Genomic DNA, 26,957 nt, shown 5'->3' with positions numbered 1-26,957 from the left:
TCCATGGGGTCTAGTTGGATGTCGGGCGGGACCACTTCACCGGGTTAAACACCCTGCTCTTTGCGATGAATGAATGAAGCCGGATCTTTTATGTGCAGGAGTTGTGACTCTCTCACACATGGGACCTCCATTCTATGTCCATTTTATGTTTTGCCCCTTGCTAGAGGGGACGGTATAATTACACACAACATTGTTCATTGGGTACATGTTGAGTGTAAACTCATCTATAGGATTTCAAAGGGAAATGGAGCACACTGGCTCTGACAGCAATTTGTGGCACAAGCATGGAGCAGATTTTTTCATAAATAAAGGCATTTCTAAGAAAATAATCATTATCATGATAATTAAGCATATCTCAGAGGCTATTTGAAGACACCATAGCCACTCCTTGAGTCAAGAATTAGAAGAGTGTAATGTATTTACAACATCTTCCTTTCCAGTAAGGGTGGGGATGATTGACCTGCTCTAAGATTTTGTCCCTCAGATATGACGTTAAATGAAGTTTTCCGCCGGGTTCATATTTTGTCCTTTAACATGTCAACATATCTCTCATTCCCTCTCTCCTCTCCATATCTTGTCTTTCACTATCTCTTCATCTTTTCATCGATCTCTCTCTCTTTCTATGCTATTCTCTTCTCCATTTTTGATGCCTAATCTTCTGTCATGTCTGTATCTGGGTTTTGTACCTGGTGTTTTGTTGTTGTTGTTGTTGTTGGTTTTTGTTGAGGGGGATTGATCATATCTACTTTTGAAAAGAAAAATACATATGTATATGTGTATATATATATATATATATATGTGTGTATATATATTATTATTATTATTATTATTATCATTAGTAGTAGTAGTATTTTCTTTATTATCTTTATTATTATTATTATTATTATTATCATCATTATTATTATTATCATTATAGACATAGGCATACAGTGTATATACACACAAACAAACACACACACACACACACATACACATAATATATTGCACCAAAACATAGAGAAGCAAGTACACAAAAGGAAATTCAAGGCAAATATGTGTTACAAACATAATATGATGTTCATATATTTACATACAACAGCTCTGCAAATGATATGCAATATCAATTTCAGATATTTATGTACAGAAGGTGACTTCCATATTAATGCAACTTGTCAGCAACTATGATAGTACATGTAATGAGCAGCATTTGAAAGCATGCGCTATGTCACTGTAGCGGCTAACTTCTAAGATATGCAATGATTGTAATTCAGTATTTCAAATGCACTGACCCCGCAGGGTAAGGTGCTCAAGGTACGGCGAGAAATTATCAACACAAACAGAAAAATAAACAAGGCAGACACAAAGAGCCTGGATCTATGTAAAATGCAAGAATAAACAATTATGTACAAGGCTAGATCTTTGAAAATTCAAGAGATAAAAATGAAATTGAGTGTTGATAAGGTATGTTTAGATCCACTTTATGCATCTGTATACAAAGTTTACCAAGAACACCCGTACGAGAAGAGACACGGTTTCTTCTGATTTTGTTTTCAGTTTTCAGTTTTCAAACGATGTATTTGGGGGGGGGGGGGGAGAAAAGACACTAACAGCATTTGCCTCTATACAAAGTCAGGGTCCTGATATTTGTGTCATGGGTTTGAACCACTGAAACAAGTGTCTTATTCAGCCATGTACTCGCACACACAGAGTATCTGTAAAACAGATCTCAATGAGACATATGGGTTTTAAAGCCTTGGAAAACCACTGATTAGTTCAAACAATTCTTTTTTAGTTTCTGAGTGACTGTCCTCCCATTAAAAAAAAAAACAGGCAGATCAGTTCAAAAAACATAACAGGATTCAAGGTCAATCTAAAACACAGGCAGAGACCCAACTTGCCTTACAATACCAGCACTAAACAGCCAGAAAATACTGGCTCACTTGGTTACAGTTCACAGCTTTCGGTTTCACACACTAGTCTTAAACAAGTTGGGAGCACTTCTACACATGATTAGATTCAAACATTATAGGACAGTCATTGCAAGCTTACATATGAACAATATCTCAGTTTTGATTGTATTTTACCTTAAAAAGGATTTTGAATAGACTCACATGCAGCCACAGTTCAAGTTATTCAAAATGCTACAATAAGGATACAATACAATAATTCAAAGACAATGAACAGCAAAGCAACTCCACCTTTATTTTTGTCGAGACAAAATTGTGAAAATAACAGTAAAGAAAAAGTAAATAGTGGAAGTTATATCATTTTGATGTGCTGAACCCCAAAATGGACAATAAAACAATGCCCAAATATAGCCTATCCCTTTTGCTCCCTACCCTTTAGATGCGAGCACTTCTGTTCGTCCTTGATATGTCTGGAAATTTGATCTTTTATTGTCCGTGTGACAGACCTTTTCAATCCTGACATAAGGACACATAATATTTCATTGTGTTCTTGTAATTGTGTTCCATATTTTATTTTAAATTACTCAGGGTTGTAAAACTGGATATAAAATATGAAAATGTCTAGCATTGAAAGATATCTATGCAAAAACATAATCATGCCAAGCTTATTTTGAGTTTGTAGGACTAAGTAGTTGTTGGATACTTCCTATGAACTTGGATAAGAAAGTATTAAACTAGATTATATTGAAGAAAATAAAATCAGATCAGTGTTACATTTGTATCTATGCAAACTGTCAAGAAAGATCACAGAAATATGCTAACATTGAGAATTGTTTTTGTTCTCTTTTCTCGTACATTTTCCTATTCTTTCGCCAATCTCCATCCACAATATAATTCCTGTCAGTACATATAATATACTAATCCCCCTGCCCCGCGTTCAACCCACTCTATAAACTCATACCTCAATTACACATCCTATACACACACACACACACACACACACACACACACACACACACACACACACACACACACACACACACACACACACACACACACACACACACACACACACACACACACACACACACACTGTACATGCACCATCCATATAATTTAATGAAACACTAGACATTATGAGAGAAAGCATCAGGAAGTTTTATCTTTTTAAAGGCAGTTTGGTTGAAGATTTGAGAATGAAGTATTCTATGTTTTCTGATCACTTCAATCAATGATTCCAATGCAGCAGCAAGTATCTTACCTTTTACTATACAGCAGGTAACCATAAAATATGAAAAACTATCACCAAATCAGACTAAAAAATCAGCGACATTGGGAAAAAAAATTGCAATGGTCACACTCACAATTATTTTCTCCAAAGTTCAAGACTGGTTGTTTCTGTCCGCAAATAGGTCTAGAAAACTATTAATACCAATTCATGATGAACAAACTTCTTTAAAACATATAAAAGTGGTGAGAAAGAGTCACAAATATTGGTCATAACAGTCCTAAATACAATACTACAATGAATGATGCTGATATCAAGCTACATAATAAACATTTATTCGGTGCATATAGAGAAATTGTGGAGTATATGTGATGAAAAATAATGCCAAAATATAGAGGAATAACATCTTCAATTACAATATGTACAGCATAGTACATTGATGGGTAGATTTTCATTCTTATGATAGAAAGACCTACTGTGGCTGGTAAAAAAACGAAGAACAAAGACAAAAGAGCATATCAAGCTCAGACTTACAGACACATAAATTGATATGTAGAATTACATGTGACCCATCACCACAAGAACCGAGAACCTGATATAGCTACTGTGCATCCATTTCCCTATAGTATCTTTTAAATCTTGAGGCTCAGAGCTTTCCAATGATACATAATATCTTCCCTACCTTTGTTTCAAAACACCTGCCATTCAAACTGTAAGTAGGCCAGTCATCAGATAATCACAGTTTTGATAATAATCATCTTTGAAGCTTGATGCTGTCATGCATACAGCGGCAAGTCATTATAGGGTCTGATCAAAACGCCTACTGAGCATATGTTTTTGTTTTGGGGGTTTTTTTTCTCTTAACTTCAGTAATTTGGCGAGAAGAAGTTGAGGTATCAAAATTATTAAAATCCTTTTTAAAACAAATGTCAATTTCTTGTTTCTATGTTGCTGTTGTTTTTTCAGTAAATTACCTTTTCTAAACGGTTTTGTAAGCTTATTTCATGACTTTATCAGGGTTGGCATGGTGGTGGGCCACATGTGTGAGAGCAATTATTTGTGCAAAACTCGGTCCACCACTTTATGAAAAGTTGGACTGAATTCATGTCTCACTACAATGCAGAAACATGCAAATACAAACAGCAACAGCAACACAGCAACATCTTTATTTCAGATTATGGTAAATCAGGCAGCTTTCTCAAGCAGTGTACAGTACTATTCAAATGGATTCAGCTCCAGGACGCAATAGAGATTTTGACTCAAAGGCACACTGACTTCAGCCTTCAAGGCTTTCAGATTTTTCTGAGATGGATAATCAGGATTACAATCATCAAGTCCTGTGATGTCACCCATTTTGTGCTTGGAGTATGTTTTACCTATACAGCACATGTCACAAGTGATTCACTGGTGAGCAAACTGATTTCATGTAACATAACTATCTTCATCATATCCAGTCTGACCACATTTATCTGGCCATGCTAGGACCGGAGGGCATCCAGGTAAGTGATTTGGCCAGATAAAGAGAGATATGCTCAAATATTTTGGTACTTTCTACCACGTTCTGCTGGAGGTATATACACATGTTATTATCAATTCATCAAAACTATGATTATTTGCATGGTATTTTCATGTTTGACATTTTACATGGAACAGAATTAAATGTAAATGTAACATACATTTTTTTTTTTATATATGTGTCTATTTCAATGAGATCGTGGCCTATTGTAAACTGTCACTCTATATGGTACCACTGCGGTGCATGCCAGTTAACTGGTGCAGCATCAAAAATGTGATGCGATTTCTCACAGTGAATATGACTGAACTTCATGTTGTGTGCACACATTTTGTAGATTTGTAAAAGTTTCACAGACAAATCATTCACAGCAATATAAAGTTCACTATTAGAGATTTAGAACAGAAATGAAGACAATTGTATGCCAGCTAACATCCCGATGACACACAGATTTAGCTAAGTGATAGGCGGATGATCTCGGATTGTACTGATTTATCTCTTGACGACCAGACTGTGACAACTTCATGCAAATGCATTCAAGGTTTTCATGATTTCAACAGGAGTTAAGTGATGCTGGGTGCATCACATATCTCTTGTAAAAAAATCACTCTACACATTAGTGTAATATTTCAATCGAGAATACCGCAAGAGGTGAGGTTGCAGTGGTTGAAGAACACACTGTGCTTGTGCAATTATAAAATACTGAGTCTGCTGGTTTCGGCTCAGCTGTGTGATGCTACAGCTTGCCAGAGCAAGACCTGTACACTAGTCAGAGGATCATGAACACCTAGAAATCCAGATCAAACAAGTTTTTGACAAATGTGAGATGTTGCACGGACTATATGCCTGCAAGATCTGTAATGCAACCAAATTCATCACTTTAAAATGCACAGGTGGCTTTCTCACAAGATATTGAAATAGGTCACACAATATTTAAATGTCGTTCCAAAGAGTGTAGATTCACGAAGTATTCAATAGGTGTCCATGTCTCAAATCCGCATTGAAAATCTCAACACATATACTCCTCAGCATTTGAAATCTCGCAGTATTTCAGCACAAGTGTAAACAGCCCCGTTCACTCTTCATTTGAAACACACCCTACACTTTTCTCTCCCCTAAATCAAACATTTGCAGAGTGAATGACTGCATTGGTGTCGTTATGGCTGGTGGTCTCACTCTTCATCTGCAGTCCTGTGGTAAACACCATCTCCTCCTCCTCCTCCTCCTTGGTTTTCTTCTCAGTTCTCTCAGCATCCGTCCAGTTGACCGCATCAATTGGGACATCTATCCACAAAGTTTATGAAGAACAATTGAAATTTGTTTAAAGTAAAAGTGATGTATATGAATATATGTGAATATATATACAACCTGCATATATATTGGCACATCACAGCTACTGTATATGCCATATATTTAGCAAGTCTAAATTTTCGAAAATCAGGACTTCCCGATGATTTCGCAAGTGGTTAAACTTGTGATCATAGAGTACTGTATGAAAGGAGAAATACATATCTTCATATCATTCATATCAGGACCAGAGTCATTATTTTCGCTTGTCTTTAATTTCGCAAATAGCACCTGACTCACAAAATTCGCGAAAATAAAAACCTTACGAAATATTCAGTGTATACAGTACTGCACAATTATCCTTGTCAACAAACAACTTGTCATAGACACAAATTACAATTCATGTCTTCCTACATGACTGCATAGGCATGTAGTGTATATATATCATATTTGATCACCTCTGCAGGCAGAAGCTTCTAATCTAAAATCCATGTGCAAATGTGATCATCACATCCCCCTTTTATGGCATATTTTATTGATAACTAACTGCCATGAAATATGACATCTTCTCAGTTCTGCCAAACTGAACATTGTGCCAACACAACTGTCAAAAATGATATGTTATCCTTTCACACAAAGCTGTAAACCTGTCAGAGATCAAAGTAGAGAGGGATTGGTATATTCCAGGATGAAATATTCCAGAGATTAAGAGATTGAAATATTCTAGGCAAGATACATACAGAATAGACACAAGTACTAGTGGGAGAGTAACATACGACACAAGGATAGAAATCAAATTTAGAGACTTTATAGCCGTACACGATGAAAGCCCATCTTCTAAGTATGGAATGAAGTTGCTTTGTGAAATCATTTGTTGTTTTGCTGTAGGTCAGTAAATTATTAGTTTATCAAAGTTATAAATTTATTTTTTTGTACATCTATGAGGCCCCAAATATTAAGTTTGGCTTACTGGGTATCCTCCTGAATATGGCAGTTTGATTTTTCCTTTTATTATATCTCTGTATCCTCTCACAATGATTTTTTTATCTCTCAAGCACAAAGTTAGGCATGATAAATGATGAATCAATGTGTATTTTTTTTCTCAAGTGATTTGTTGATTTGTACCATGCAGAAACAATAAATGAAAATGAAATGAAATTGTCAACCCATCACTGGTGCTCACCTTTCTTTTTACTGTCTCTTTCTTCTCCTTCTTTTCCTCTGTCTCCTTTTTCCTCATCTCCTCCTCCTCCTCCTCCTCCTCTCTCCAGCTCTTTGTCTCTGGATCCCACCTCCACCTCCTCCCCCACTTCCTCCTCCTCCTCCTCCTCCTCCTCCTTCTGCGCCCCTGATCTCTTCCCTCTCAGCAAACACTGAGTGAAACTGAAGTAGATCACCAGCGCCACGATGCACATGGAGCCCACACACCGGAAGAGCACCCTGGCTCCATGCTTGTGGTAGATCATGCCTCCAATAAAGTTGCCTATGCCAGCACCTAGGACATAGAGACAGCATCGTGTTTGTTTTTCATTAAATCTGGAGAATTTTTTTTGTAATGGCACTAGACTTTAACCATAGGCAAGTCAATAAAACAAAACAGTTTCCCTTGGTTTTTTTTTCTTCTTATCTCTTCCATTTCTGTTCTTTCATTGAGTTCACTTTACTACAGTCCCCCCTCCCCCTCTCTCCAATGCAAGCCAGTAATTGCAACAATGATTATCAATACTCTTGTCTGCCTTGTCTTTCCAAATAGCTGTGCAGTCCTGCTACAAAGTTTATGTACAAGGTGTTGTTCAAATTTTTCTTTCCTTAACTTTCAATGCATTAATCAATTTTAATATTCACTACATGAACTACAGTCCTAGTTTGGGGATTTTCCAATCAAAAACATGCAGTTGATAACCAGGAATATATGGTCTATTCTGTCTTTGCACCACGATGTGAGATGTTTAAAGGTCCTGTTTACCTATGGGAGCAGTGATTTTAAAAATGTTCAAGATATCACATTTGATTCATATGTGTAGATCAGTTGTATCACAAAACATCCTACCATATAAAATTTTTGCAACAAAGCCTATATAAGAAGATATCACTATTTTACTCATTAAACCGTAACTGTAGACGGTTTAGTCTGAAAACATTTTTATTATAATTATTGTTCACATTTTGAATATTTAACAACACTTAACATCGATTATACTGGTTCAAATTATTTAATTGGTTGTGTCTATCCTTAACTCACATTTTAGAACTATTTTGAAGCACTAATGCTGGATTTTTGTTTCATCTGCAAATGGTAATTTATGACTTTAAAATCTAGAAAGTCAAACCAGAAGAAGAAAAAAAAAACAGACTTACCAATTCCCATGAATGAACAGGCAACTATCGACTGTAGAGTGGCAGCCATGCCCTTTGGGGCCACTGTATTGGCAAAGGCAGTGAACATGGGCCAGGCCAGGCCGTAGGTGACCCCATGAAGAAGCTGGACAGGGAGGATGAACCAAGGGTTGCGGACGAGGGAATAGCCAAAGTAACGGATGACATAGGCTATCAGGGTTATGTACATCACACCTGGAATATGGGCAAGAGATTTTGTAGTAATAAATGGCATCGCATTGGCACAGATGATGTCCTACATCTGAGCAAATACTTGTAAAATTTGAAGGAGTATAAGGTAAGTTCCATTTCCATTACAAATTAAGCTCTTGGTAATTCAATTGGCTTCTATCTTGTTACACAGCATTCCTTTTTTTTTAGTTTTCTTTCTTTTTTGCTACAACATGTGTAATAAACACTTTTAGAGTCAATGTACTTCTTTTTTCCTTAGCTGATTGTCAATGATCATATATGTAGCCTATTGGAGATATCATACACAAATAGATAAAAATTTTGCTCATTAATCTCATTTGTGCATCCAGCGCAGTGGCAGATCTCATCAGAGGTGGAAGCTGCATGCCCCTCCCCCATTCAGTTTTTCAAATTTGCGTATTTATCATCATTATCCATTTTATTACTTGTTAAAAATCTTTTAACCTAGCATGGGTTCCAATAAAGTTTCTTCGGGTTTACCGTCAAATATTGTGTTATCATGAACAAACCATATTTTACTGTAAGCAGCATCCCTCTCCTTACTTTCAGAATTCAATCATAATAGTATGCAACTTTAGATAGGTACCAAGGCTAATTGTTTAAGGAAAAGTTCAGGTACCGTTTCATGTGTTGAAAAAGAAAAATGATGCATGTGAATGAAAGATTATTAGATGGTATTTTACAATATTATGTTTTAGGTATGTAAAAAAAAAAGAAGAAGATGCAACATCTCAAAAAGTTGAATTTGCTCTGGTTGAATGCTTATAAGTTGGTGCTAAGAGTTAGAAAGTATAAAAATATGATAATTTGTGCTAAACAAAGATTGAAGAAATGGAACAATGTAATTGGGATCATGTGTCTATGAATAACACACAGTCACCTATTGAAAAAGTAAAAGCCCATAAATATTTTGGAATTTATAGTGATGAAGACTTATCATGGAATAGATATACTGAATATCTGAAATCCAAAGTAGTGAAAATTTTTGAAAAAAAAAAGAATCTACAAAAAATAATAAGATATCTTATTGCACAGCAAACAGTAAACACTTTTCTAGTCGTGTTCTTTCTTTCCATTATCTAAATGGGTTAGGAAAGTCCATTTGTATTGAGTTATATATCATGTTAAGATTTGAGTTTTGTTCTTTCTGAATTTGCCTTTAACAAATATCCGTGTCTGCCACCTTCTTTGGTAGTTTTGTGATGCAGGATCACATGTCATGGTGATGTCTTATCAGATATTACCACAAAACAATATTTTTTCTCTTCTTTATTGATGTATACTTCATATATTGATTTCACTCTACAGGAATAGTTTCCATACATACAAGTGCCTTTGGGCCATAACATAAAATCTAATGAGTCCTATGATAAAGTCTGTGGGCAAGAATACCAGAAGCATGTCATGAAAATTTATGGTACATCTTGCGGAGATACACAGTATTAAAACACTGCAATTCACCTGACCAGTTAGTATTTAAGAAATGTGTGCTAACTGTTATTTGGGTATCACTTTTGATGGACAATTACCTGTTTGTTGAGGAATGAGAGGTCATAGACCTCATAAATTGTGTTTCAGATTATATCATGCACATCTACACAGAGGACTCAACATGTAACAATCCATTCTGTCTGATATCAACCATTCGCTACTGTGGTTGTGGTTAATTCAAATGAAATTTTATTTCCAATAACACATGTTTGTTGTTGCATAAATTCAATGAAAACAGAATGTACAATGTATTACAATAAAAATGCATATATTATGAAACTAATTGTTCAAAATAATTGAATTAATAGAAAAGAGGGACCCACGTAAAAGACAAGCTTGTATGAATGTGGGCCACTCAATACATCGAACTTACAATACGATAAATTCAACTCGTTGAAGACTGGTCCCGAATATACTCTGGCAGGTGTTTATGGGAAATGTGTGTTGTAGCAAAATCAGCCTATCTTCAATGAGTTAACATAAATTGAAAATGAGCACAGAAAACGGAATTCCATCAGGACTGGATCCAAAGACCTCCCTCACACTTATCCAAAAGTCAATATCTAGCCTTACAGTTTGTGTAATTATGTAATTTTCTGAGCGCACGAGCATTACGAGTTACGGAGTCTCTGGGACAAACATCGTACTGGAGCTTTCCTTAGCTCAGTCTGTAAGAGCTTCAATCTAGCAGTCGGGTGGTCTTGGGTTTGATCCCATATGGAATCCCATTTTCCCCACACATTTTTCATTCATATTATATGAGGTTTTGGTAAGTTTCACTTTGTCTGCATTCACTACAACTGAATATCAAGCATCAAGCATCTGAGTAATTTTGATATAGACTAAACAGGGTAGAAGAGGGCAAAATAAATTACATTTTGTATGAACAATTTCAAGATAAAACTGCAGACAAGAATCACCTGAATACCCAGCCCGCTTGATGATATTTCCTGAGAAATACATGAAGGGAATCTCAGCAATAGCGGTAAGAGTCACAGCCAAGCCAAGCAACAGGTAAGGGCTCTTCAGATCTGTCTTCATGAATATGAAAACATATGTGAATGTCATCACAAAGGACATGCCCGTTACCACGACGATGAAGAGGAAGAGGATGATCTCTCCCTTGCAAAGGAGGGACTGGAGGTTCTTCTTCATGGCATCTGGCTTCCGGTGCTCCGGCAGCCTCATGTTGTAGACGATCAACCCACAGATGGTCATGCCTACGAGGTAGATGACGAAGGCCGGCTCGAAGCGGTCGGTCTTGGCCCCGGTCAGGTCGGTGTAGACGTCCACGGCCACTCCACCGAGAAATGCAAAGAGACCCCAGCTGACTGCACCCCACACTCTGTGCTTGCCGTAGTCTTTGCGACGGTCTGAGCAGAATCATTGATCTCATTTTAAGGCATCACTTTCACTGCTTGTTCAAGGTGAAAATTACACGAAATATATACACTCATTAGCTATACCTGGTATAAATCAGAACTATAAACAATTAACTTACATCTGAAATGCCAATGATGAATTGCCATTTGAAAGTAATGCGTCAGATTCACAAAATGTGCCTCGACAGTCTGATGAAAATAGGTAATCATTAAGTTTTTACTATATGCTTACATCTTGTTTGTATGGACTACACAACTTCCTGCATTAGATCTAATTTAGATTTCAATAAATTTCATGAAAACACCATTAAAATCAAATTCACTATTATGAATCATATCAACATACTATGAGAAATATTATCAATTTCATACTTCCTCTTACCTTTCAGCAGCTCCATGGTAAACGCATCAAAGAACATCAAAATGTTGCAGTTAAAGGACACGGCAAGAATGCCAAGGAAAATGCAGATGGCAAAGGTAGCCCCCTTCCTCGGGTTGGGCAGATTCTCTCTCACACATTGGCAGCACGCAAGCTGCTGGCAGGAATTACTAACATTCGTAAGAAGGTGATCAGGGACTAAGGCTGGGCTGCTAGTCCCTGTATTACTGTCCGAGAAGTTGGCGGAATAACCATCCGAATCTCTGCCGTTTCCACTAGGGCATACCACGCTGAACACAATGAGGGCACCATCAGCAGTGTCTTCGACAGATGTTCCGGCACACTTGTGACACGCCACTTCCTCATCTTGTCCGAAACAGATCACCAAATTACCATCTCTTACACTCCTCCTGGCTTCTTTACCAGCTTCACACAGCTCTGTGCACTCGGCGGTACTTGAACTGTTGGTGGTATTCCTGGCATCTCCTCTTATTGAGCGCCGGTGCATCAAGTGGTCATTGCTGAGCTCATTGGCGCACACCAATCCCTGGTCTTCTATTCCAGCTTGCAATGGGCACTCCCTAGCAACATCGGCCACCAACGAATCCGGGTGAACCCCGGTCATGGCAGGCACAAAGAGGAAGGTGAAGTAGAGTATGCCGGCACCGGCAATGGCCACCGTGGTAGCCAACCTGTGCTTGCTGTACCGGTCAGCGAGGGTGCCCCACAGGGGACTGAAGATGAATGTCAGGATAGGCTCAAGTGATCGCAGGAGGCCAACCTGCCACACTGTAAGTCCGATGTGGATGAAGAATACTGAAATGAAGGGTAGCATGCAGGCGAAGGCTTTTAGAGAAAAGAGAGGGGAGGAAAAAAAGAAGAAATCCATCACACAATGTACAAATGAATAAGTTTTGCATTAAATTCATTTTTAAAGCACAATTAAGAGGTGGATTTCCTTAATTCCACCTCAAGACCAATCCACAATTCTAGGATCAAAGTATCTGAATGCTGTGCGAGACAATTTGACTTGGAATATAGATATCATTGGACTGTCTTGTGGAAAAAGGGGAAAAGAGATGTAATATTTCTTTTAATGTGAGTGAGTTGGAGTAGCTACGACACTGGACATTCATTTAATGTCCTACCTGAGGGACAGCATGTTTTGCCTCATACTGGAGGTGGTGGTATGATACATGCAACAGTGCTCAGCTAGACTCCGCTATCAAACATGGGTCCTTACGTTAATGGAGGCAGACGTGCTACCAATGCAAAGTGAGCCAAATCACCATCCCTCACAGATCATATTACCTCATTGGATAATAATCTTTGTCATTGTTATACAAACATTTTGGAAGCAAAGAAGAATGATAGGGTTACGCTACTATTTCGAAACATGGGACAAACAAGCAGAGAATTGATGAATTGTGAATTCAGAATTATGAGGGCACCCTCAGAAGAGAAAAATAATGATAAAAATGAATAGCACAGGGAAGGGGTGTCGCAGAAACGCTTTATGATTTATTAGCCATTCCTTGAACACCAGCTTCCCTATTCAATTCAATTGGAGAAAGATGAATAATGCCTTTTGCTGTGATCATTTTCTTTGTCCCTTTTTCTGTGTCTTTAGAGTGGAGCTTGAATTTTCTGTTTTATTTTCTAACTTTCTCCTTAAGTCAATAATACAAAATATGTGTGACCGACACCTTAACTGCTTAGTCAAATCTACCACTATGGGAGAAGGTTGTTCGAAAAATCTTTCTGCATACATCCATATCACAAAAGAATGGCAGGAAGTATAAAACCATGGATTCGAAGTCGGATTGATAGCTTAAGGATTGCCCCCACCCCACCCCCACCCCCATCTCTCCCACACAGATGGCACACCAGTACCTCAGACAAGAGGCAGTGGAAAAAAAAAAAAAAAAGCTTGTCTGCCATTACATTCACACATGGTATATTCCTATAACATGCAATATTAATTCTTTTCATCTTTATTTCAGGAGGGCATGCAATAAAATTGATGAAAAATCTATCATTATAAACACTGAAAATCAGCCAGGTGCATGTTCAACTCAATCTCACTCACGTTTATGGTTTCCTATTTACACAGAATCTAATCCCCCCCCCCATTTTTCAAAGATCGAGGGACCTAATATGTCCAGAGAAGTCAAGCATTTTAATCTCCTCCAATGCTGTGAAAACATACATGTGGATGGCTACAATATTCAACATTGCACCACATATTGAATGCCGCCACCTGACTAATGGGACCTTTCAGACTTATAAAAATCTTATGTTGTAAGTTTGACTTCAAAGTTTATTAATCCTTTCAGACCTACAAAAGGTCTTATGTTGTAAGTTTGACTTCATAAAGTTTATTAATCCTTCTACGATATGTCAAGCAAATCAAAAACACCTATTCTTTGTATGAATTAGATGTTTCTTGATCAAGTTTTGCTCAAAATTGATCAGTTTGACTTGTAAAGCGGGGTTCCCACTATCACGATTGGCGCCATGATTGAAATCGTGGTCTTAATCGTGCAGCAAGCGTGATGGTCTTATCAGATTGTATCAAATCTTAAGGTCAATCGTGGCAATCGCGTTAATCGTAGGAAAATTTTGGACGGTTCAAAAATTTTCTACGATTAACACGATTAGTTTTTGATCGTGATCATCGCATCAGATCGTCGAGGATCGTATCCAAACGCAGCAAATCTCGTCTAATCGTGCTTCTTAATCGTGTTGATCGGGATCGACTTTTTCACTTCACTTCCGCTTATAATCATTATTATTTTTTTGCCCATTTGCCCTTATTTTACTCATAAATTGATTTATTTTGTATTCTGAGAGGTGGTAGCATGCATCTTTAGATTATTATTTCCAAACGGTAAATAATATTGTAAGACGGTGTGGGGTTTAATTGTCGTAATTTCTAAGGTACATTATCAAAATCATTTTTTTTAATGATTTCATAAAATGAAAGTTGTATTACAGATTTTTAGATGTTTTCATACATTATGTTAATGATGTTCTCATTAATGAGTTGCTATTACCATTATACAGACACACAAAACAGGATATGGGATAACTTTTTTAATGAAAATAGTTATGTCAGTTATGTTAAACATAGTTAAGTAAAACACTAAATCAAGCCGAATAAACCAAATTGTTAATAATCCATGAGATAGCGACATTTTGAAATAAAAAGGCATATGATACATACACTTTGCGAATATGAAATCGAACACATAAGCAATACTATCCATTCGGCCAACTTTCTTATATCGAGCGTATATAACACATAATACTATGTTACATAATATTTGAAATAATCCCATCCTCTTTCTTAGCTTCCATTTCATCATATAATTATTTTCTTAATGTATTGGAGAGAAAGGTCATTTTGTCTTGCTGGTTTGTTTTTTTTTTTTCTGGGGAAGAGGGGCAATCATCTGATCTTATGTATTTGGGTTCGTTTTTTCATTTTTTTTTTTTTGTGAGGGGGAGGGTGAGCATATCGTTTTCATACTCTATTAATTTCTTTACGTTTAATATTAGACGAGGGAATATCTGAGGTTATGGCTGGCCTGGGTGCTGCTTTCTCTCTGATAACATAATCGTCATTAGCAATACTGCAAAGGTTACGTTGTCATCATCGTCAACCTGTCAAGCCTTGCCATCCTCAATGGTTGTGGATAAAATTAATAGGCCTAATCACTCTGCATGATTTTGGGAAACAATGAAATCCATCGTCAGCCGGACTATGATATTCCCATTCGGGTCCAATCGCGCCTTAAATGGGGGTCGCTTCTGATCCAGATCGTAAAAGATATCGTATCTTATCTCAGCAGCCCGTATTGCAGAGACTCCAACCCAAAGCACCTTCTGATCTGGAGATTCTCCCGCCTGAAACCCCTAGCAAACGGGAGACTCCAAGTTGATGTGTGCGAAGCGTGAAGTTCCTAGGGTTCTAGATGCTCTCTGGTGCTATAAGGCTTATTTTTTTTTTCAACGTACAATAGCAATAAGTAAGAAATCCTTTCCAACGGGAGACACAGAGCCAGAGCGGGAGAAATTAAATCTCAAGCAGGAGAACGGGAGATTTTGCAAAAATGGGTTTTCGGCGGGAGATCTCCCGTCGAAAACAGGAGAGTTGGAGTCTCTGGTATTGGTTCGCGGTATTCGTATTGGAACGTATCAGTACGTTGCTGCACGTACCAGATCGGGGATCCTGATCGTAATGGTCATGTTAGATCGGTACTAATCGTGAACTCAATCAGGACAATCCTGTCGCATCGTATTTGAACGGCAGACCAGATCGTGACTGATCGTATCGCTTGAAATAGACCAATCGTGACCATATCGCATTCAAGCGTACCAACACCTATTGACTCGCATAACCTCGTATCCAAACGTGAAATTTCAGACAAGTTCAACAAATTTTCCACGATCAGTTACGAATGTCCAATCGTGGCGTTCGCAATGGATCGCACGATAGTGGGAACCCCGCTTAACACACAATTGAGGAGATTTAGCTTTACTCAAGCTTTTAATCATTCACCATTGTGATTAAAGTGCATTTTAGTGTATTGTGGAATGAAACCCAAGATGTGGATTGATTGAATGCAGCAATATTAGTAGAATATATCAACAAAGTTTAAAGGAAATTGAACAATCCGTTTAAGTTACAATCTTTTTTTGAAAGTTTCAGTGCAGCCATCTGGATTAGGAGACTGCTAGAGTTGGTGACATTACATACTGCAATATATTAAAAGGAAGTATACTGAGAATTCCACAAATCTTTGTTTACTTGTTACTGACATACGATATTAAAGGGTAATATCATTTCCCCCAGCTTTCTGAAAGAAGAAGTTGGTTAAGCGCTCTTTCATAATGCTAGAAAAGTGAAAATAATTATGTCGAATCTTCTTGATATTTTTATAAATCATCACAATGTGTTGTAGTCTTCTCATCCATTGATGGCTGCGCAGCAAAACTTGAAAAAATTCCCAGCTCTTGAATGAACCGTCCAAAATTCCTCAAATTTCACTGATGTGCTCTACTAACATTCCTGCATTCACGCAATCCACTTGTATAACTGGGTTTCATCACTCTTAATCATTCAACATATGCTGAATAAAATGCACTCTTTCATGTGAGAGTATCACAGAATGGAATTTTTTAATTGCCAGATGGAGGAGTTATAGTGACAATTAAAGTTTTAGTTACTGAATACTCTACACCTGAATTGGAGATTCATGACAAAATTTAATTTCAGATGAGAGGAAATGGGTAGTCTAAGACCACTAACTCTGTATGCTGTGTTCTTGCTGGTTTGGTACATGTTCATGTCCCTACTTCAAGTGCACCCAATGGATTCCAGGGCAGAGTGACATGCAGCAACCATACACACAGAAAAACATCTAAATAGCCAAGTTTGCCTCTAGACTCGTATCTTATTTCACTGCCTTAGAATGAACAGCGGTGGATAAATCACATCCTCCCTGATTTCCCGTGGGAGTGTTTTATCGGTGCAACTGTCTGCTATAAACAAGAGCAACACATTTCATCTCACCTTCCGTTCCCAGTGAAAGAAAGTGTTTGCAGAATTGGACAGCTAGGGAATGTTATCCTAGCAAGTCAAGATGTGGTGCTTGTTCTTTTGAGAAACGATGTTCACTTACAGCCAGAATGTGGTAACAATGTCAAATGCATGAACAAGTGAACTTGACGTAATGTTTTAACTATCACAAAGCCCATAAACATTGTCTACCTAAAAAGGTCTGCAGCTCCCCCCCCCCCCCCCATATTTGCTTTGAAAAAAAATTTAACATAAATAACAAACCCACTGACACAAATAATTTTTGCCTTGGATCCCTTCCAAACCAGGAACAGTAAGACAAACCAATAACCCCCCCCCCCCCCACACACACACACACACTTTCAGTCAGCTAGCCACCTTAACAAAAACATTCTGTTTGTACGTATACAAAACAGTCTGTACTTTTACACATGCATGCACGCATATTTGTACATGTCTACTCACAAGTATGCAGGTACATAGACCCCGTTTACAGTGCGGAGCTGGACCGAGCCGCGGCCGAGCCCGCGCGGCCTCAATTGTGGGGCTGAGCCCCGCAATTCTGTCCGTTTACAGTGCGGGGCTCGGCCAGGGCTTTTCATTCAAACCTTTCAATATTTTGTCGTAGTGGCGCTCTGCTTGTAAACAAACGCAAATTGGTATAGTCTGGTTTTCAGACTCTTTGCCAACTGGATTCCGTGCCGACAAAGTCGCCGTGTGGGCAAAGGCCTTTGCCGGAGGAAAAATCCTTTGCAGGACAAAACCACCTTAAACTATACTAGTTTTTGACATTGAGGGGGTCAATATCCTGAATAGCAAAATAGTACGGGCAGAGGGTCTGGAAGCCAGACTAAAATTGGCCCAGTTTGCGTTTACACTGAGAAAAGGCTGGGCTCGGCCGCGGCCGAGACCACCTCCAGAGCGTGGCCAAATGCGCAACCAATTTTGGCCTCGCATTTGGCCTTTTGCGCGTTTACACTAAAATGAAGGCGGGCTCGGCCGCAGCTGAGCCGCGGCCAGCCCCGCACTGTAAACGGGGTCTAGGTCATCTTGTCTTTCCTTTCTGTTTACATTCAAAAGTTTTCTTGAGTATGTTTTCTGTTCTTTTCACACTGCCAGCTAAACTGGAAACTAATCATATTCTGGGAAAAAAGAAATAAGGTGGGCAAATACTCCCATTTAGTCAGCCTTACACAAGTTGAGCATAAACATAATGAACATAAAAGTTCAATGACACTGAAGGAAATGTCTTCCCAGAAGACAAGTTATTTTCAATGAATGAAATGAGAAATATGATGTGAAAATAAAAGACAGCAAGTGCGTGAAATCAGACTAAAAATAAAGAATGCCCATTTGTCAATCAATCTTATGAAGGGAAGTCCAGTGCAAATTAACTATTTAACCCATTCCTCGTAGAAACCTGGCATACCAGAATCCCAAAAGCTAGACAAGAGTGTCTGCATTCGTGGCATAAATTCACATTGATTTGTGTTATCTTGACCAGAAAAATGACTTTGGTTTCAATGATTAGAGTTTCGTCTGTCAGCATTTGTTCTTTTTCTGTATAAAAACTCTATGTAAATTTTGTCTAATTTACTTTTTTTCAATGTAGTAAACACTAGTTTTGCCATAAGACACATTATGAGGACATACATAGCCATCGAGGCTGAGCTCCCTAGATTTTGACTTTTGCTGACCCCATTTGGGTGCCCTTATAGTGTATAGCAAAAGAGTTTGTGAGCCAATCAGTAAACACTCTATTCGTACCTCACATCTGCACCATTTTTGCATTGTTCAATGGCACGTGCTGTTGACTGTGATAAGGGGATACATGTACCGCTTGACTGCTTTTGCAGAGGCGGATGTACCAACCTGCCTGTTTTCTGTCAACGGGGAAAAAGAATCTCAATCGGGGCAATGAAAGTTCGCAGAGAGTTGAGGGAGGAACGGTTAAAAGCCATCCCAGTCATGTTACCATGGTATCAGTTAAAGGGAAATTCTGGACCAGTTATAAGAGCTAGTCTGATAATGATGCAAAACATCTAAAGTTTGATCAAAACCTGATACAAAGTTTAGCTTATCTTAACATATTGAAACATTTCTTGAATAGTTGATAGGAATATTCAGATGAGTGAATTAATGATGTCATTACCTCATGACTTGCCATATAGCTTGTATGGTGTGTAATATCTGATTTTTCATAGTGACTTTGTACATGATCAATGGAAAATTATGATGTGAAGACATCATCAGCTCCCTCTTTTACATAGTCAAATCAAGTATTTGAGAATTCTTTTGCATAAATTAGGGAAACTTCACAATTTTTGAACTTTCCTAGTTGTTATCCAAATTTTTACATATATTCACAGTTGTGCTTACAAAATTTTACACTTTCTTTTCATACTAACTTTTAACTAGCCCAGATTATCAATGGCACAAAACATCTCAAAACACATTCAGATCAAAGGGTAAGTGTAATAATATTTGAAGTGTTGTTTGCATCCAAATTTGGAAAAAGAACCACAACAAATCTCAAACCTCTGATCAAAACCCTCAAAAAACAAAGAAGAGCATCTCCCTGTGAGAGTTCTACTCCAAGTTTAGTTGGTCGTTGTCAGTGATTGTTTGCTCCTCATGAGGCAATGTAGAAATCTCTTAAGCCTCAGAGTGGGGGGGGGGGGGGGGGGGGGGGGGGGGGGAGTGGAGTGGAGTGGGAGAGGGGCCTGAAGCATGGTACCATCTGACTGGCAATAAATCAAGGATATCCCTAAGCACTGTACGCAGACTGCTTTCACACGTACCAAGAGTGCGTAAGTTGAATGACAAATGTAACGATGCACCACTAGAATCAAGATTCAAATTAAGTAATTTTCATTTCATTTCATTTCAATTTATTTTCATATTTCTCACATATATCACAATAAAGTATATAAATAAGAAAATTATACAAAACATAATTCAGATGAGACTTCATCAGAATGTACAGAAGTTTGATTTGGTATAAACATGAGGTCTGTATGCATGCGAATTACACTGTGGTCATAATGCGAAAAGAAATATGATGGGGCCTGCGTAAAAGCATTAGCTTGTACAGCCGCAGGTCCCGTGAGTAATCAGATTAGGGGAAGTTTAAAGTACGGATGTTTTTTAAGACCAACTATATCTGGGGAAACCGATTAAAACAAACAAAACAAAAAATCCAATTAAATATATATCACTAAATAAAAATACAGAAAAACAGAAAGCTGAAAGGTCACATGTTGCAGCAGTGAGCAACAACTGCAGAGATTCAAGGGGTGTGTTGCAGAGTATAGAAAATGGCGTAACTGTATGTCATAAATACATAAGTAGAAGGTGGGATAATGAGATTTGTCGTGAATGTAAACAATACCGAAAGCTCAGGAGTAACATTCCAGCATGGGTCCTAAAACCAAGCATTCCGTGTGACCATAGTAACCGACAGCTGTCACGCGCGAGAGTTTCGATAACCGAGTGGAACAATAGGTGCATGAACTGCGCAATAGGCAGACTGTTCAAAAATAGTGTTCATGGTTAGGATCCCGCCAGACTAAGGTGGGATAGACAAGGGGTAACATGTAAAGAGTAACAAGAACTATACACTATGCATGCCGTACAATGTAGCTGCTAAGAAGATATTGCTTCAGTTTTCGTTTGAATGAGGTTACAGTGGTACAACTTACAAGTTCCATAGGGAGTTCGTTCCAATATTTGGGCCCAGCGAACATAATGGTTTTTTTCGCGAAAATTGTTCGGGTACGTGGAAGGTGATATGCGTAACGTTGACGAGTTGGATAATCATGAACTGTATAATTTCTTGTAAACATTTGGGAAAATATTTGGCCATGTAATTTGTAATTTGTAATTTGGCCATGTGCATGCAAACTGGAATCGTGGTTGGTGATTTGAATCGTAATTCCAATCTTGATTCAAATGATGGTCCAAAGGTGTTTTCCACTCATGCTGATTCTCCAGAATTAAGGAATGAAACAATTGACCTCAATATCATGCTTTTTTTTGGGGGGGGGGGGGCGGAGCTTATGGTGACTTTTCAACCGCAGAAAAACGACGCTCCTCAAACGCTCGCAGTGCAGTCAAAGCTCGCACTACTGATCACTTAAGAGTGATTAATGGGAGCTCGGAAGGAAGCCAGACCTCCCCTCCTCGCTCCGAAAGTCAAAACTGCAGAATCTGTGAAGCCTTTCTCAGTCATGTGTGTGGACACTAATCCAAATCATAATTGTAATTCAGCATTGCAATTACGTTTCTCGACCAATATGAAACAGCCTTAGAGATAGCTCTAATGGATGCTGTTCTCAGCAAAGGTATACAACCATGACATATTATGATCCCCCTTTACATTGACCATGGACCCTACCCATTCACTGCTCTACATTAGCAGTGGCCAATGGCCTTGGGCCACTAAAACTTGATGTTGGGCCACCAAATTTCTAAAAAGGCTACCTTTTGGTGCCCAATCAGGCAGCTAAAAAATTCACAATAAATTGTTTTATTTCTTTTTATTTAGGGCCAATCCTACATTTCTTTTTCATGTCATCTAAATTTCAAATTTAAAGCTTCTCATGATAAAAATGGGCCATCAGGCCCTGCGCTTGGATAATTTCACTCATTATCATTATGATCATCATTATTTATAGTGATGACTCACCTCCACCTAAATCAAAGGTGACCAAGTACCTTAAAAGTCACACATGCAAACTGCAAATCACAGATATCAACCTCTATAGCTACCTCTGTGCGTACATCAGCTCACCTGCCTAGGCAGGGCAGTGTAAATGACTATGTAAGTATTTTGTTGATTTGTTGATTTGTATTGACTTTGAAATGCAGAAATAAAAACTGAACTGAAACTGAAACTGAAACTGAAGTAGCCCATTTCCCACACCACTGAAAAGCTGTTGTGATTTCTGCAGTTCTGCAGAGTTTCTGGCCAAATTTTTGTCAGATCAGCACGTTACGCAGGCTTAACAAGTGGGAAACTTGTATTTGTTTTGTTTTGTTTTGTTTTGTTTTGTTTTGTTTTTACTCTTTTTCTGGGGGGGGGGGGTTCGTGTTATGTTGGAGTTTGAAAAGGGGGTTAATAACAGGAAACTTTTTAGATGAAAGAAATTCAGCAGGTGCAATTTGTGTGGCCCCACTAAAATTTACCCCTGTTGGGAAGAGTTTGGGGAAGATAGACTGTTTCGATATTCTCACACCTGTTACATTTTTGTAATTCATGGTCTAGTCCTTGACACAGAACTTGCAAAAAAGTCTTGGCCCCACAAACACAGCAAATCTCATTACGTTAATGTTCCCACGGCAAGAGAAAACTATGAGGATGGTAAATACCAAGAGTTCATAATTAAAGTCAATGTATCTGTTTCATTTTTAGACATAGGTACCACAACTTGTAAAAAAGAAATACACTGTCAACTTATGCGTTGTTGCCGTTTTAATAGCTTTCCCTCCATTTTTCTCTCTGACCTGATATATTAATATAAATATAAGTATACTGTACATGTGCATACATATTATGTATGTATACTTTTATGCTGTCTGTTACGAGTATCTAAATAAACCCACTTGCCAATGAAATCTGGACCTTAAATATATATCAAAAAACATGCATTACATTTGGTTGGGGTTTTTTTACCCTCATAGCTCTTTTACAGCCAAACAACTCATAAATTAAACTGCAGCTAAAACATAACATAAAATTCTCCTTATCAATACCTTAGTGTACAATTTTTTCTGAAAACACAAATGCCTATATTATATTCTCAGAGAAGAGCATTAAACAATAAAATTCTCTCTCCTTTCATTTAAGCCTGCTTGCAGCCAAAAACAAGACTCACACTAGTATACTGTTCATGTGTCATAAAAATACTGGATTTGTGCCAAACACAATAATAGAAAGTTGGCAAATCAAAAGAACTTTGGGGAGCACTTGGCTGACAGTACGTGACAGATTTTGTTAATAGCAGTAGATTATCAAAAACAAGATTGTCTAAGATGTAAAGAAATCATTCATGAAATGGGCTACAATTTCTCTCTGCTATTTCTCTTCCTTAGCTTCTTCCTTTTGATTTTTTTTCCTTTTGTAAATCTGATTCATTGACTGGTCCACATCTCCAAAAGCTTGTCTTTTACATGGGCTTCTCTTTTTTTAATACCACAATAATTTTGAATAAATAGTTTCATACAGGCTATGGAGTTGCTCATTTTCTCTTCCACTTGAAATCTGTTTATATATTTTGTATTACATTGGTTTGTTGCAATTGCTAAATCTCAAAGAATTTGTGATATTGTAAATAAGATCTAGTGGAATCAAATGGGATCGAAATTAGAAAGCATGTTGGCAAGGTACGATGACAGGATCTAGAAGTCAAGTGAAAAATCTTGTCTACATCTTAGAGTTTGCATTTCACTTTAGAGTTCTTGGTTTGGGTTTGTTTTTATTTTCAAGCCTGCATTTGCCTGGCGTTAGACTACTGGCTCGATATGGTAAAAAGGTCATTTTGAAACAGGTTGTTTAAAGATACAATGGTGAAACACAATGCTCATGTTCTGAGAAATTCGAGTAAATTTTTGATGCAACAGGGTTTGAAATCCTATAAGCTTGTAGTACACAAACTTAACAAACAAACAACCCATGAATCCTCTCAACAGGAAGGAGTCACATAGGACAAGAGGGGAGCTGGTCCAAATCAGCTTATATTACTCAGGGGAGCTCTCATCAGATATTTAATTCTACAAGGCTTTATTCTTGGCCAATTTGTTCCTTCGAGACCTCCACAACGAGCAGCAATACCTTAATGATTTTTGTTGGTTGGGGTATATCCCGACGTTGGAAACTGAATCACTACGAATGATTTCACATCTTAGGAAGACAGTCATCTCTTCAGGCGATTCCTCATTTGTCTTTCTGAGCTAGCGGGGCAGGGAGTGGGCGATATAATATGATACCATGCATCTGCATTGCACACTTGACTAAGAGAGGAAAAAGAGAGAAAAAAAAAATCCTGTTGTCATGGTAACCTGCAGGTACATCTTTCTGACTCTTTCATTTGATTATCTTTCCCCTTAATTGAGCTGTTGTGCTCTTCATGTAGCCCAGGGAAACCACATCTCAGGCGTTTGAATGCCTCTTTTCCGGCCCATCATAGAATATTGACGCAACGCGTGGGCATGAAAGAAAAGAAGGAGATATATAGCAAGGACAGCAAAGCAGTGTCCATCCTTGCCAGACGGCGACATCAATAAAAGTAAAATTGTGATGCAAACAGGAATGCCTAGCTGTAATGACGGAAGTGCTTCATAAGAACACAAACACACACTCTATATATATTTATCATCAGTGCCTGTGATGGTGGCTTAAAGATTGAAACAAACAACCCTGTTGCACAGGAAATGATGATCATTAACATCTATGAATATCTAGTGATGGTGTTGGAGTGTGCAGATCTTGCTGGCCATGATGGATATGTTGCGACTTGCGAGCGATGTTACACACACACACACACATACTTGCAACTATTAGCAACATGGCAATGTGATGAAACGCACTGTTCACTGCCTTGTGTGGGAAGAGAGTTCAAGACTTTGTGCACTGGTTTTGGTTTGCACTCTGCACATTGAATAATTGACTGTGAAATGAAACGTGGTAAACATTCAAGTTGGGCAAAATATAGTTTTGAGGGGAGAATCTTTAATGACAACCCACCTTGGTTACATGACTAAGCTATCCCTAATATGACCAATGTTATCTTTACAGTTAGGCTTATTTGTGATCCATCAACATACTGTCAAGATAAAGTTACATATAATACAGCCAAGAATGCTGCATAATGATATGGGGTGACTGAAAAACTTATAATTGATACTAGTTAATTCAAAAGTGTGATTTCATATTTGAATAAAAAGGGACAGTACCATGACATTCTGAAAGTTGTGCTTGGAAACCATAACAACATACTTCCATAAGCTTAAAATGAAATAGAAAAAAATGATCATAAGTAATAAAATGAAAGAAAATAAACAAAATGTAATGATGGTAAAATAGATTAGAACAGAAAGAAGTAGTTAACCGTCTTATGAAAATTTTGTGTTAACACATGGGCTGCCACAAACGGCTGTGAGTATGGTAATGGCATTACATCACTCTATTCACAGTGGTACAAATACGTACTGCTCATTCACGTATCAAGCTACTACTCCATTTTTTCAATATAGTGACAAAATGTCTTGCTTGATTTGGTGTGTCAATTTTCATACAATATAGGGCCCATTTTTCTCAAATGCGGTGACATTACTGTCACACTAGAAACATTAGAAACATGAAACTTTCCCAATTGGAACCAACACCTTTTTTGGGGGAAAGAAACTTTCTCGTATTGCTACTGGCATTCAAGGCATTGCATAGACAAAATTTACCAAAAAAAATTCATGCATGTGAAAATTTCTTATTTTACAATATATTCTAATAATAATGTCTTGCACAATCCTAAAGCTTAGAGCGCTACCCCAAACACCATCACGTAGGCCTCAGCTATCTCTGAAGATAATGAGAACACAGAAGGTGATGATGAAACACAAAAAAGTTGCAGGTACTGGGACCCCTGATAAGTTACGCGAGGTTTACTGCAAAACAAGATATTTGCGCGGCATGAAATTATCACGAATTGGAGCTGACGGCCTGTTTTGCAGCATGACATTTTCGTGAGTTGCCTCTAACATTCGATGCATATAGTGCAGACATGAACTTTTGCATGCATTTTAATTTCACAAATTTTGGCTGTCACGAAATTCGCCAATTAAAATGCACGCGAACATTCCTCATTTTACAGTATTTCGTACATTATCAAAGTCATCTACATACCTGCTCATTCACCAAGCAGAGCTCTGCAGTGTTTTATAATGACGCATGCATGCATCGTCAACACCTTGCTAGCAACGTTATCAATGTATAGCTGAATGAACACAACTCAGTACCAGCACTGAAATGTTAGCAATACATTAACCAGTCATGTCTGAAATGGTTTAAAACGTTTTTGAATATTTACCTCCCAGATAGCTGAAGTACACCATCTTGATCGGCAAAAATTCCCTGTTGATTCTGCAGGCCATCTTGGTCATCCTTGCCAATGTTCAACTGCTGGAGAGAACTGTTCTAGCTGATTGTTCCTGTGTCACTGCAGTCTGATTGTAAGTGACGAAATGTAGCTGGTTGAGCAGACTGGATGGGGAAAAAGGAGGATGTTAACATTTGCTTCATCCGTAAAATGAAGGGATACACAGGCTACCATGATCTATATGTCTTTACGAAATTTCCTCTTGAAAAGATGGGATATTTTTCTCACCTCATTTGGCACAGAGTCTGAAGGAAAACTATGAAAGCCTTGAGGAGCAGCCTTTAGTAAAGGTGTGACAAAATATTCCACCCACGCTTGAGATTCCGAGACATGCCTTGGAATAGATGTCTGGAGAAGACAAGGTAAATGCCAAATTAACCCTTTCAACATCACTAAGACAATAGTTGTGATGTGTGATCACATTTCCTGCAGCGCATTTTTAATGATTTTCATGGTTAGAAAGCAC

General features: G+C 38.0%; 1 protein-coding gene across 1 annotated transcript; it reads right to left on the bottom strand.

Moving 5' to 3' along the window:
• Positions 1 to 5,747: 5,747 nt before the first annotated feature.
• Positions 5,748 to 26,495, bottom strand: LOC139745117 (major facilitator superfamily domain-containing protein 6-like). The gene is made up of 6 exons (XM_071655538.1): positions 26,423 to 26,495; positions 11,759 to 12,601; positions 10,915 to 11,367; positions 8,273 to 8,485; positions 7,098 to 7,409; positions 5,748 to 5,911 (listed from the first exon to the last, which is right to left on the bottom strand). The coding sequence occupies exons 1-6, from the start codon at positions 26,493 to 26,495 to the stop codon at positions 5,748 to 5,750; spliced, it is 2,058 nt and encodes a 685-aa protein (XP_071511639.1).
• Positions 26,496 to 26,957: the final 462 nt, after the last annotated feature.

The sequence above is a fragment of the Diadema antillarum genome, unplaced genomic scaffold (assembly GCF_040938485.1).
Source record: "Diadema antillarum isolate AM-2024a unplaced genomic scaffold, OU_Dant_1.0 seq00001234_RagTag, whole genome shotgun sequence".
Classification (NCBI taxonomy): domain Eukaryota; kingdom Metazoa; phylum Echinodermata; class Echinoidea; order Diadematoida; family Diadematidae; genus Diadema; species Diadema antillarum.
This window is presented reverse-complemented; position numbering and strand designations above follow the sequence as displayed.

Bases quoted from the DNA above. Each gene is read 5' to 3' on its own strand.
- LOC139745117 (XM_071655538.1), bottom strand. From the start codon at position 26,495: ATGACCAAGATGGCCTGCAGAATCAACAGGGAATTTTTGCCGATCAAG. The intron at 11,368-11,758 runs GTAAGAGGAAGT...GATTCTGCTCAG, and splicing joins TACCATGGAGCTGCTGAAAG to ACCGTCGCAAAGACTACGGC. The intron at 8,486-10,914 runs GTGATTCTTGTC...CCCATATTCCAG, and splicing joins CAAGCGGGCTGGGTATTCAG to GTGTGATGTACATAACCCTG.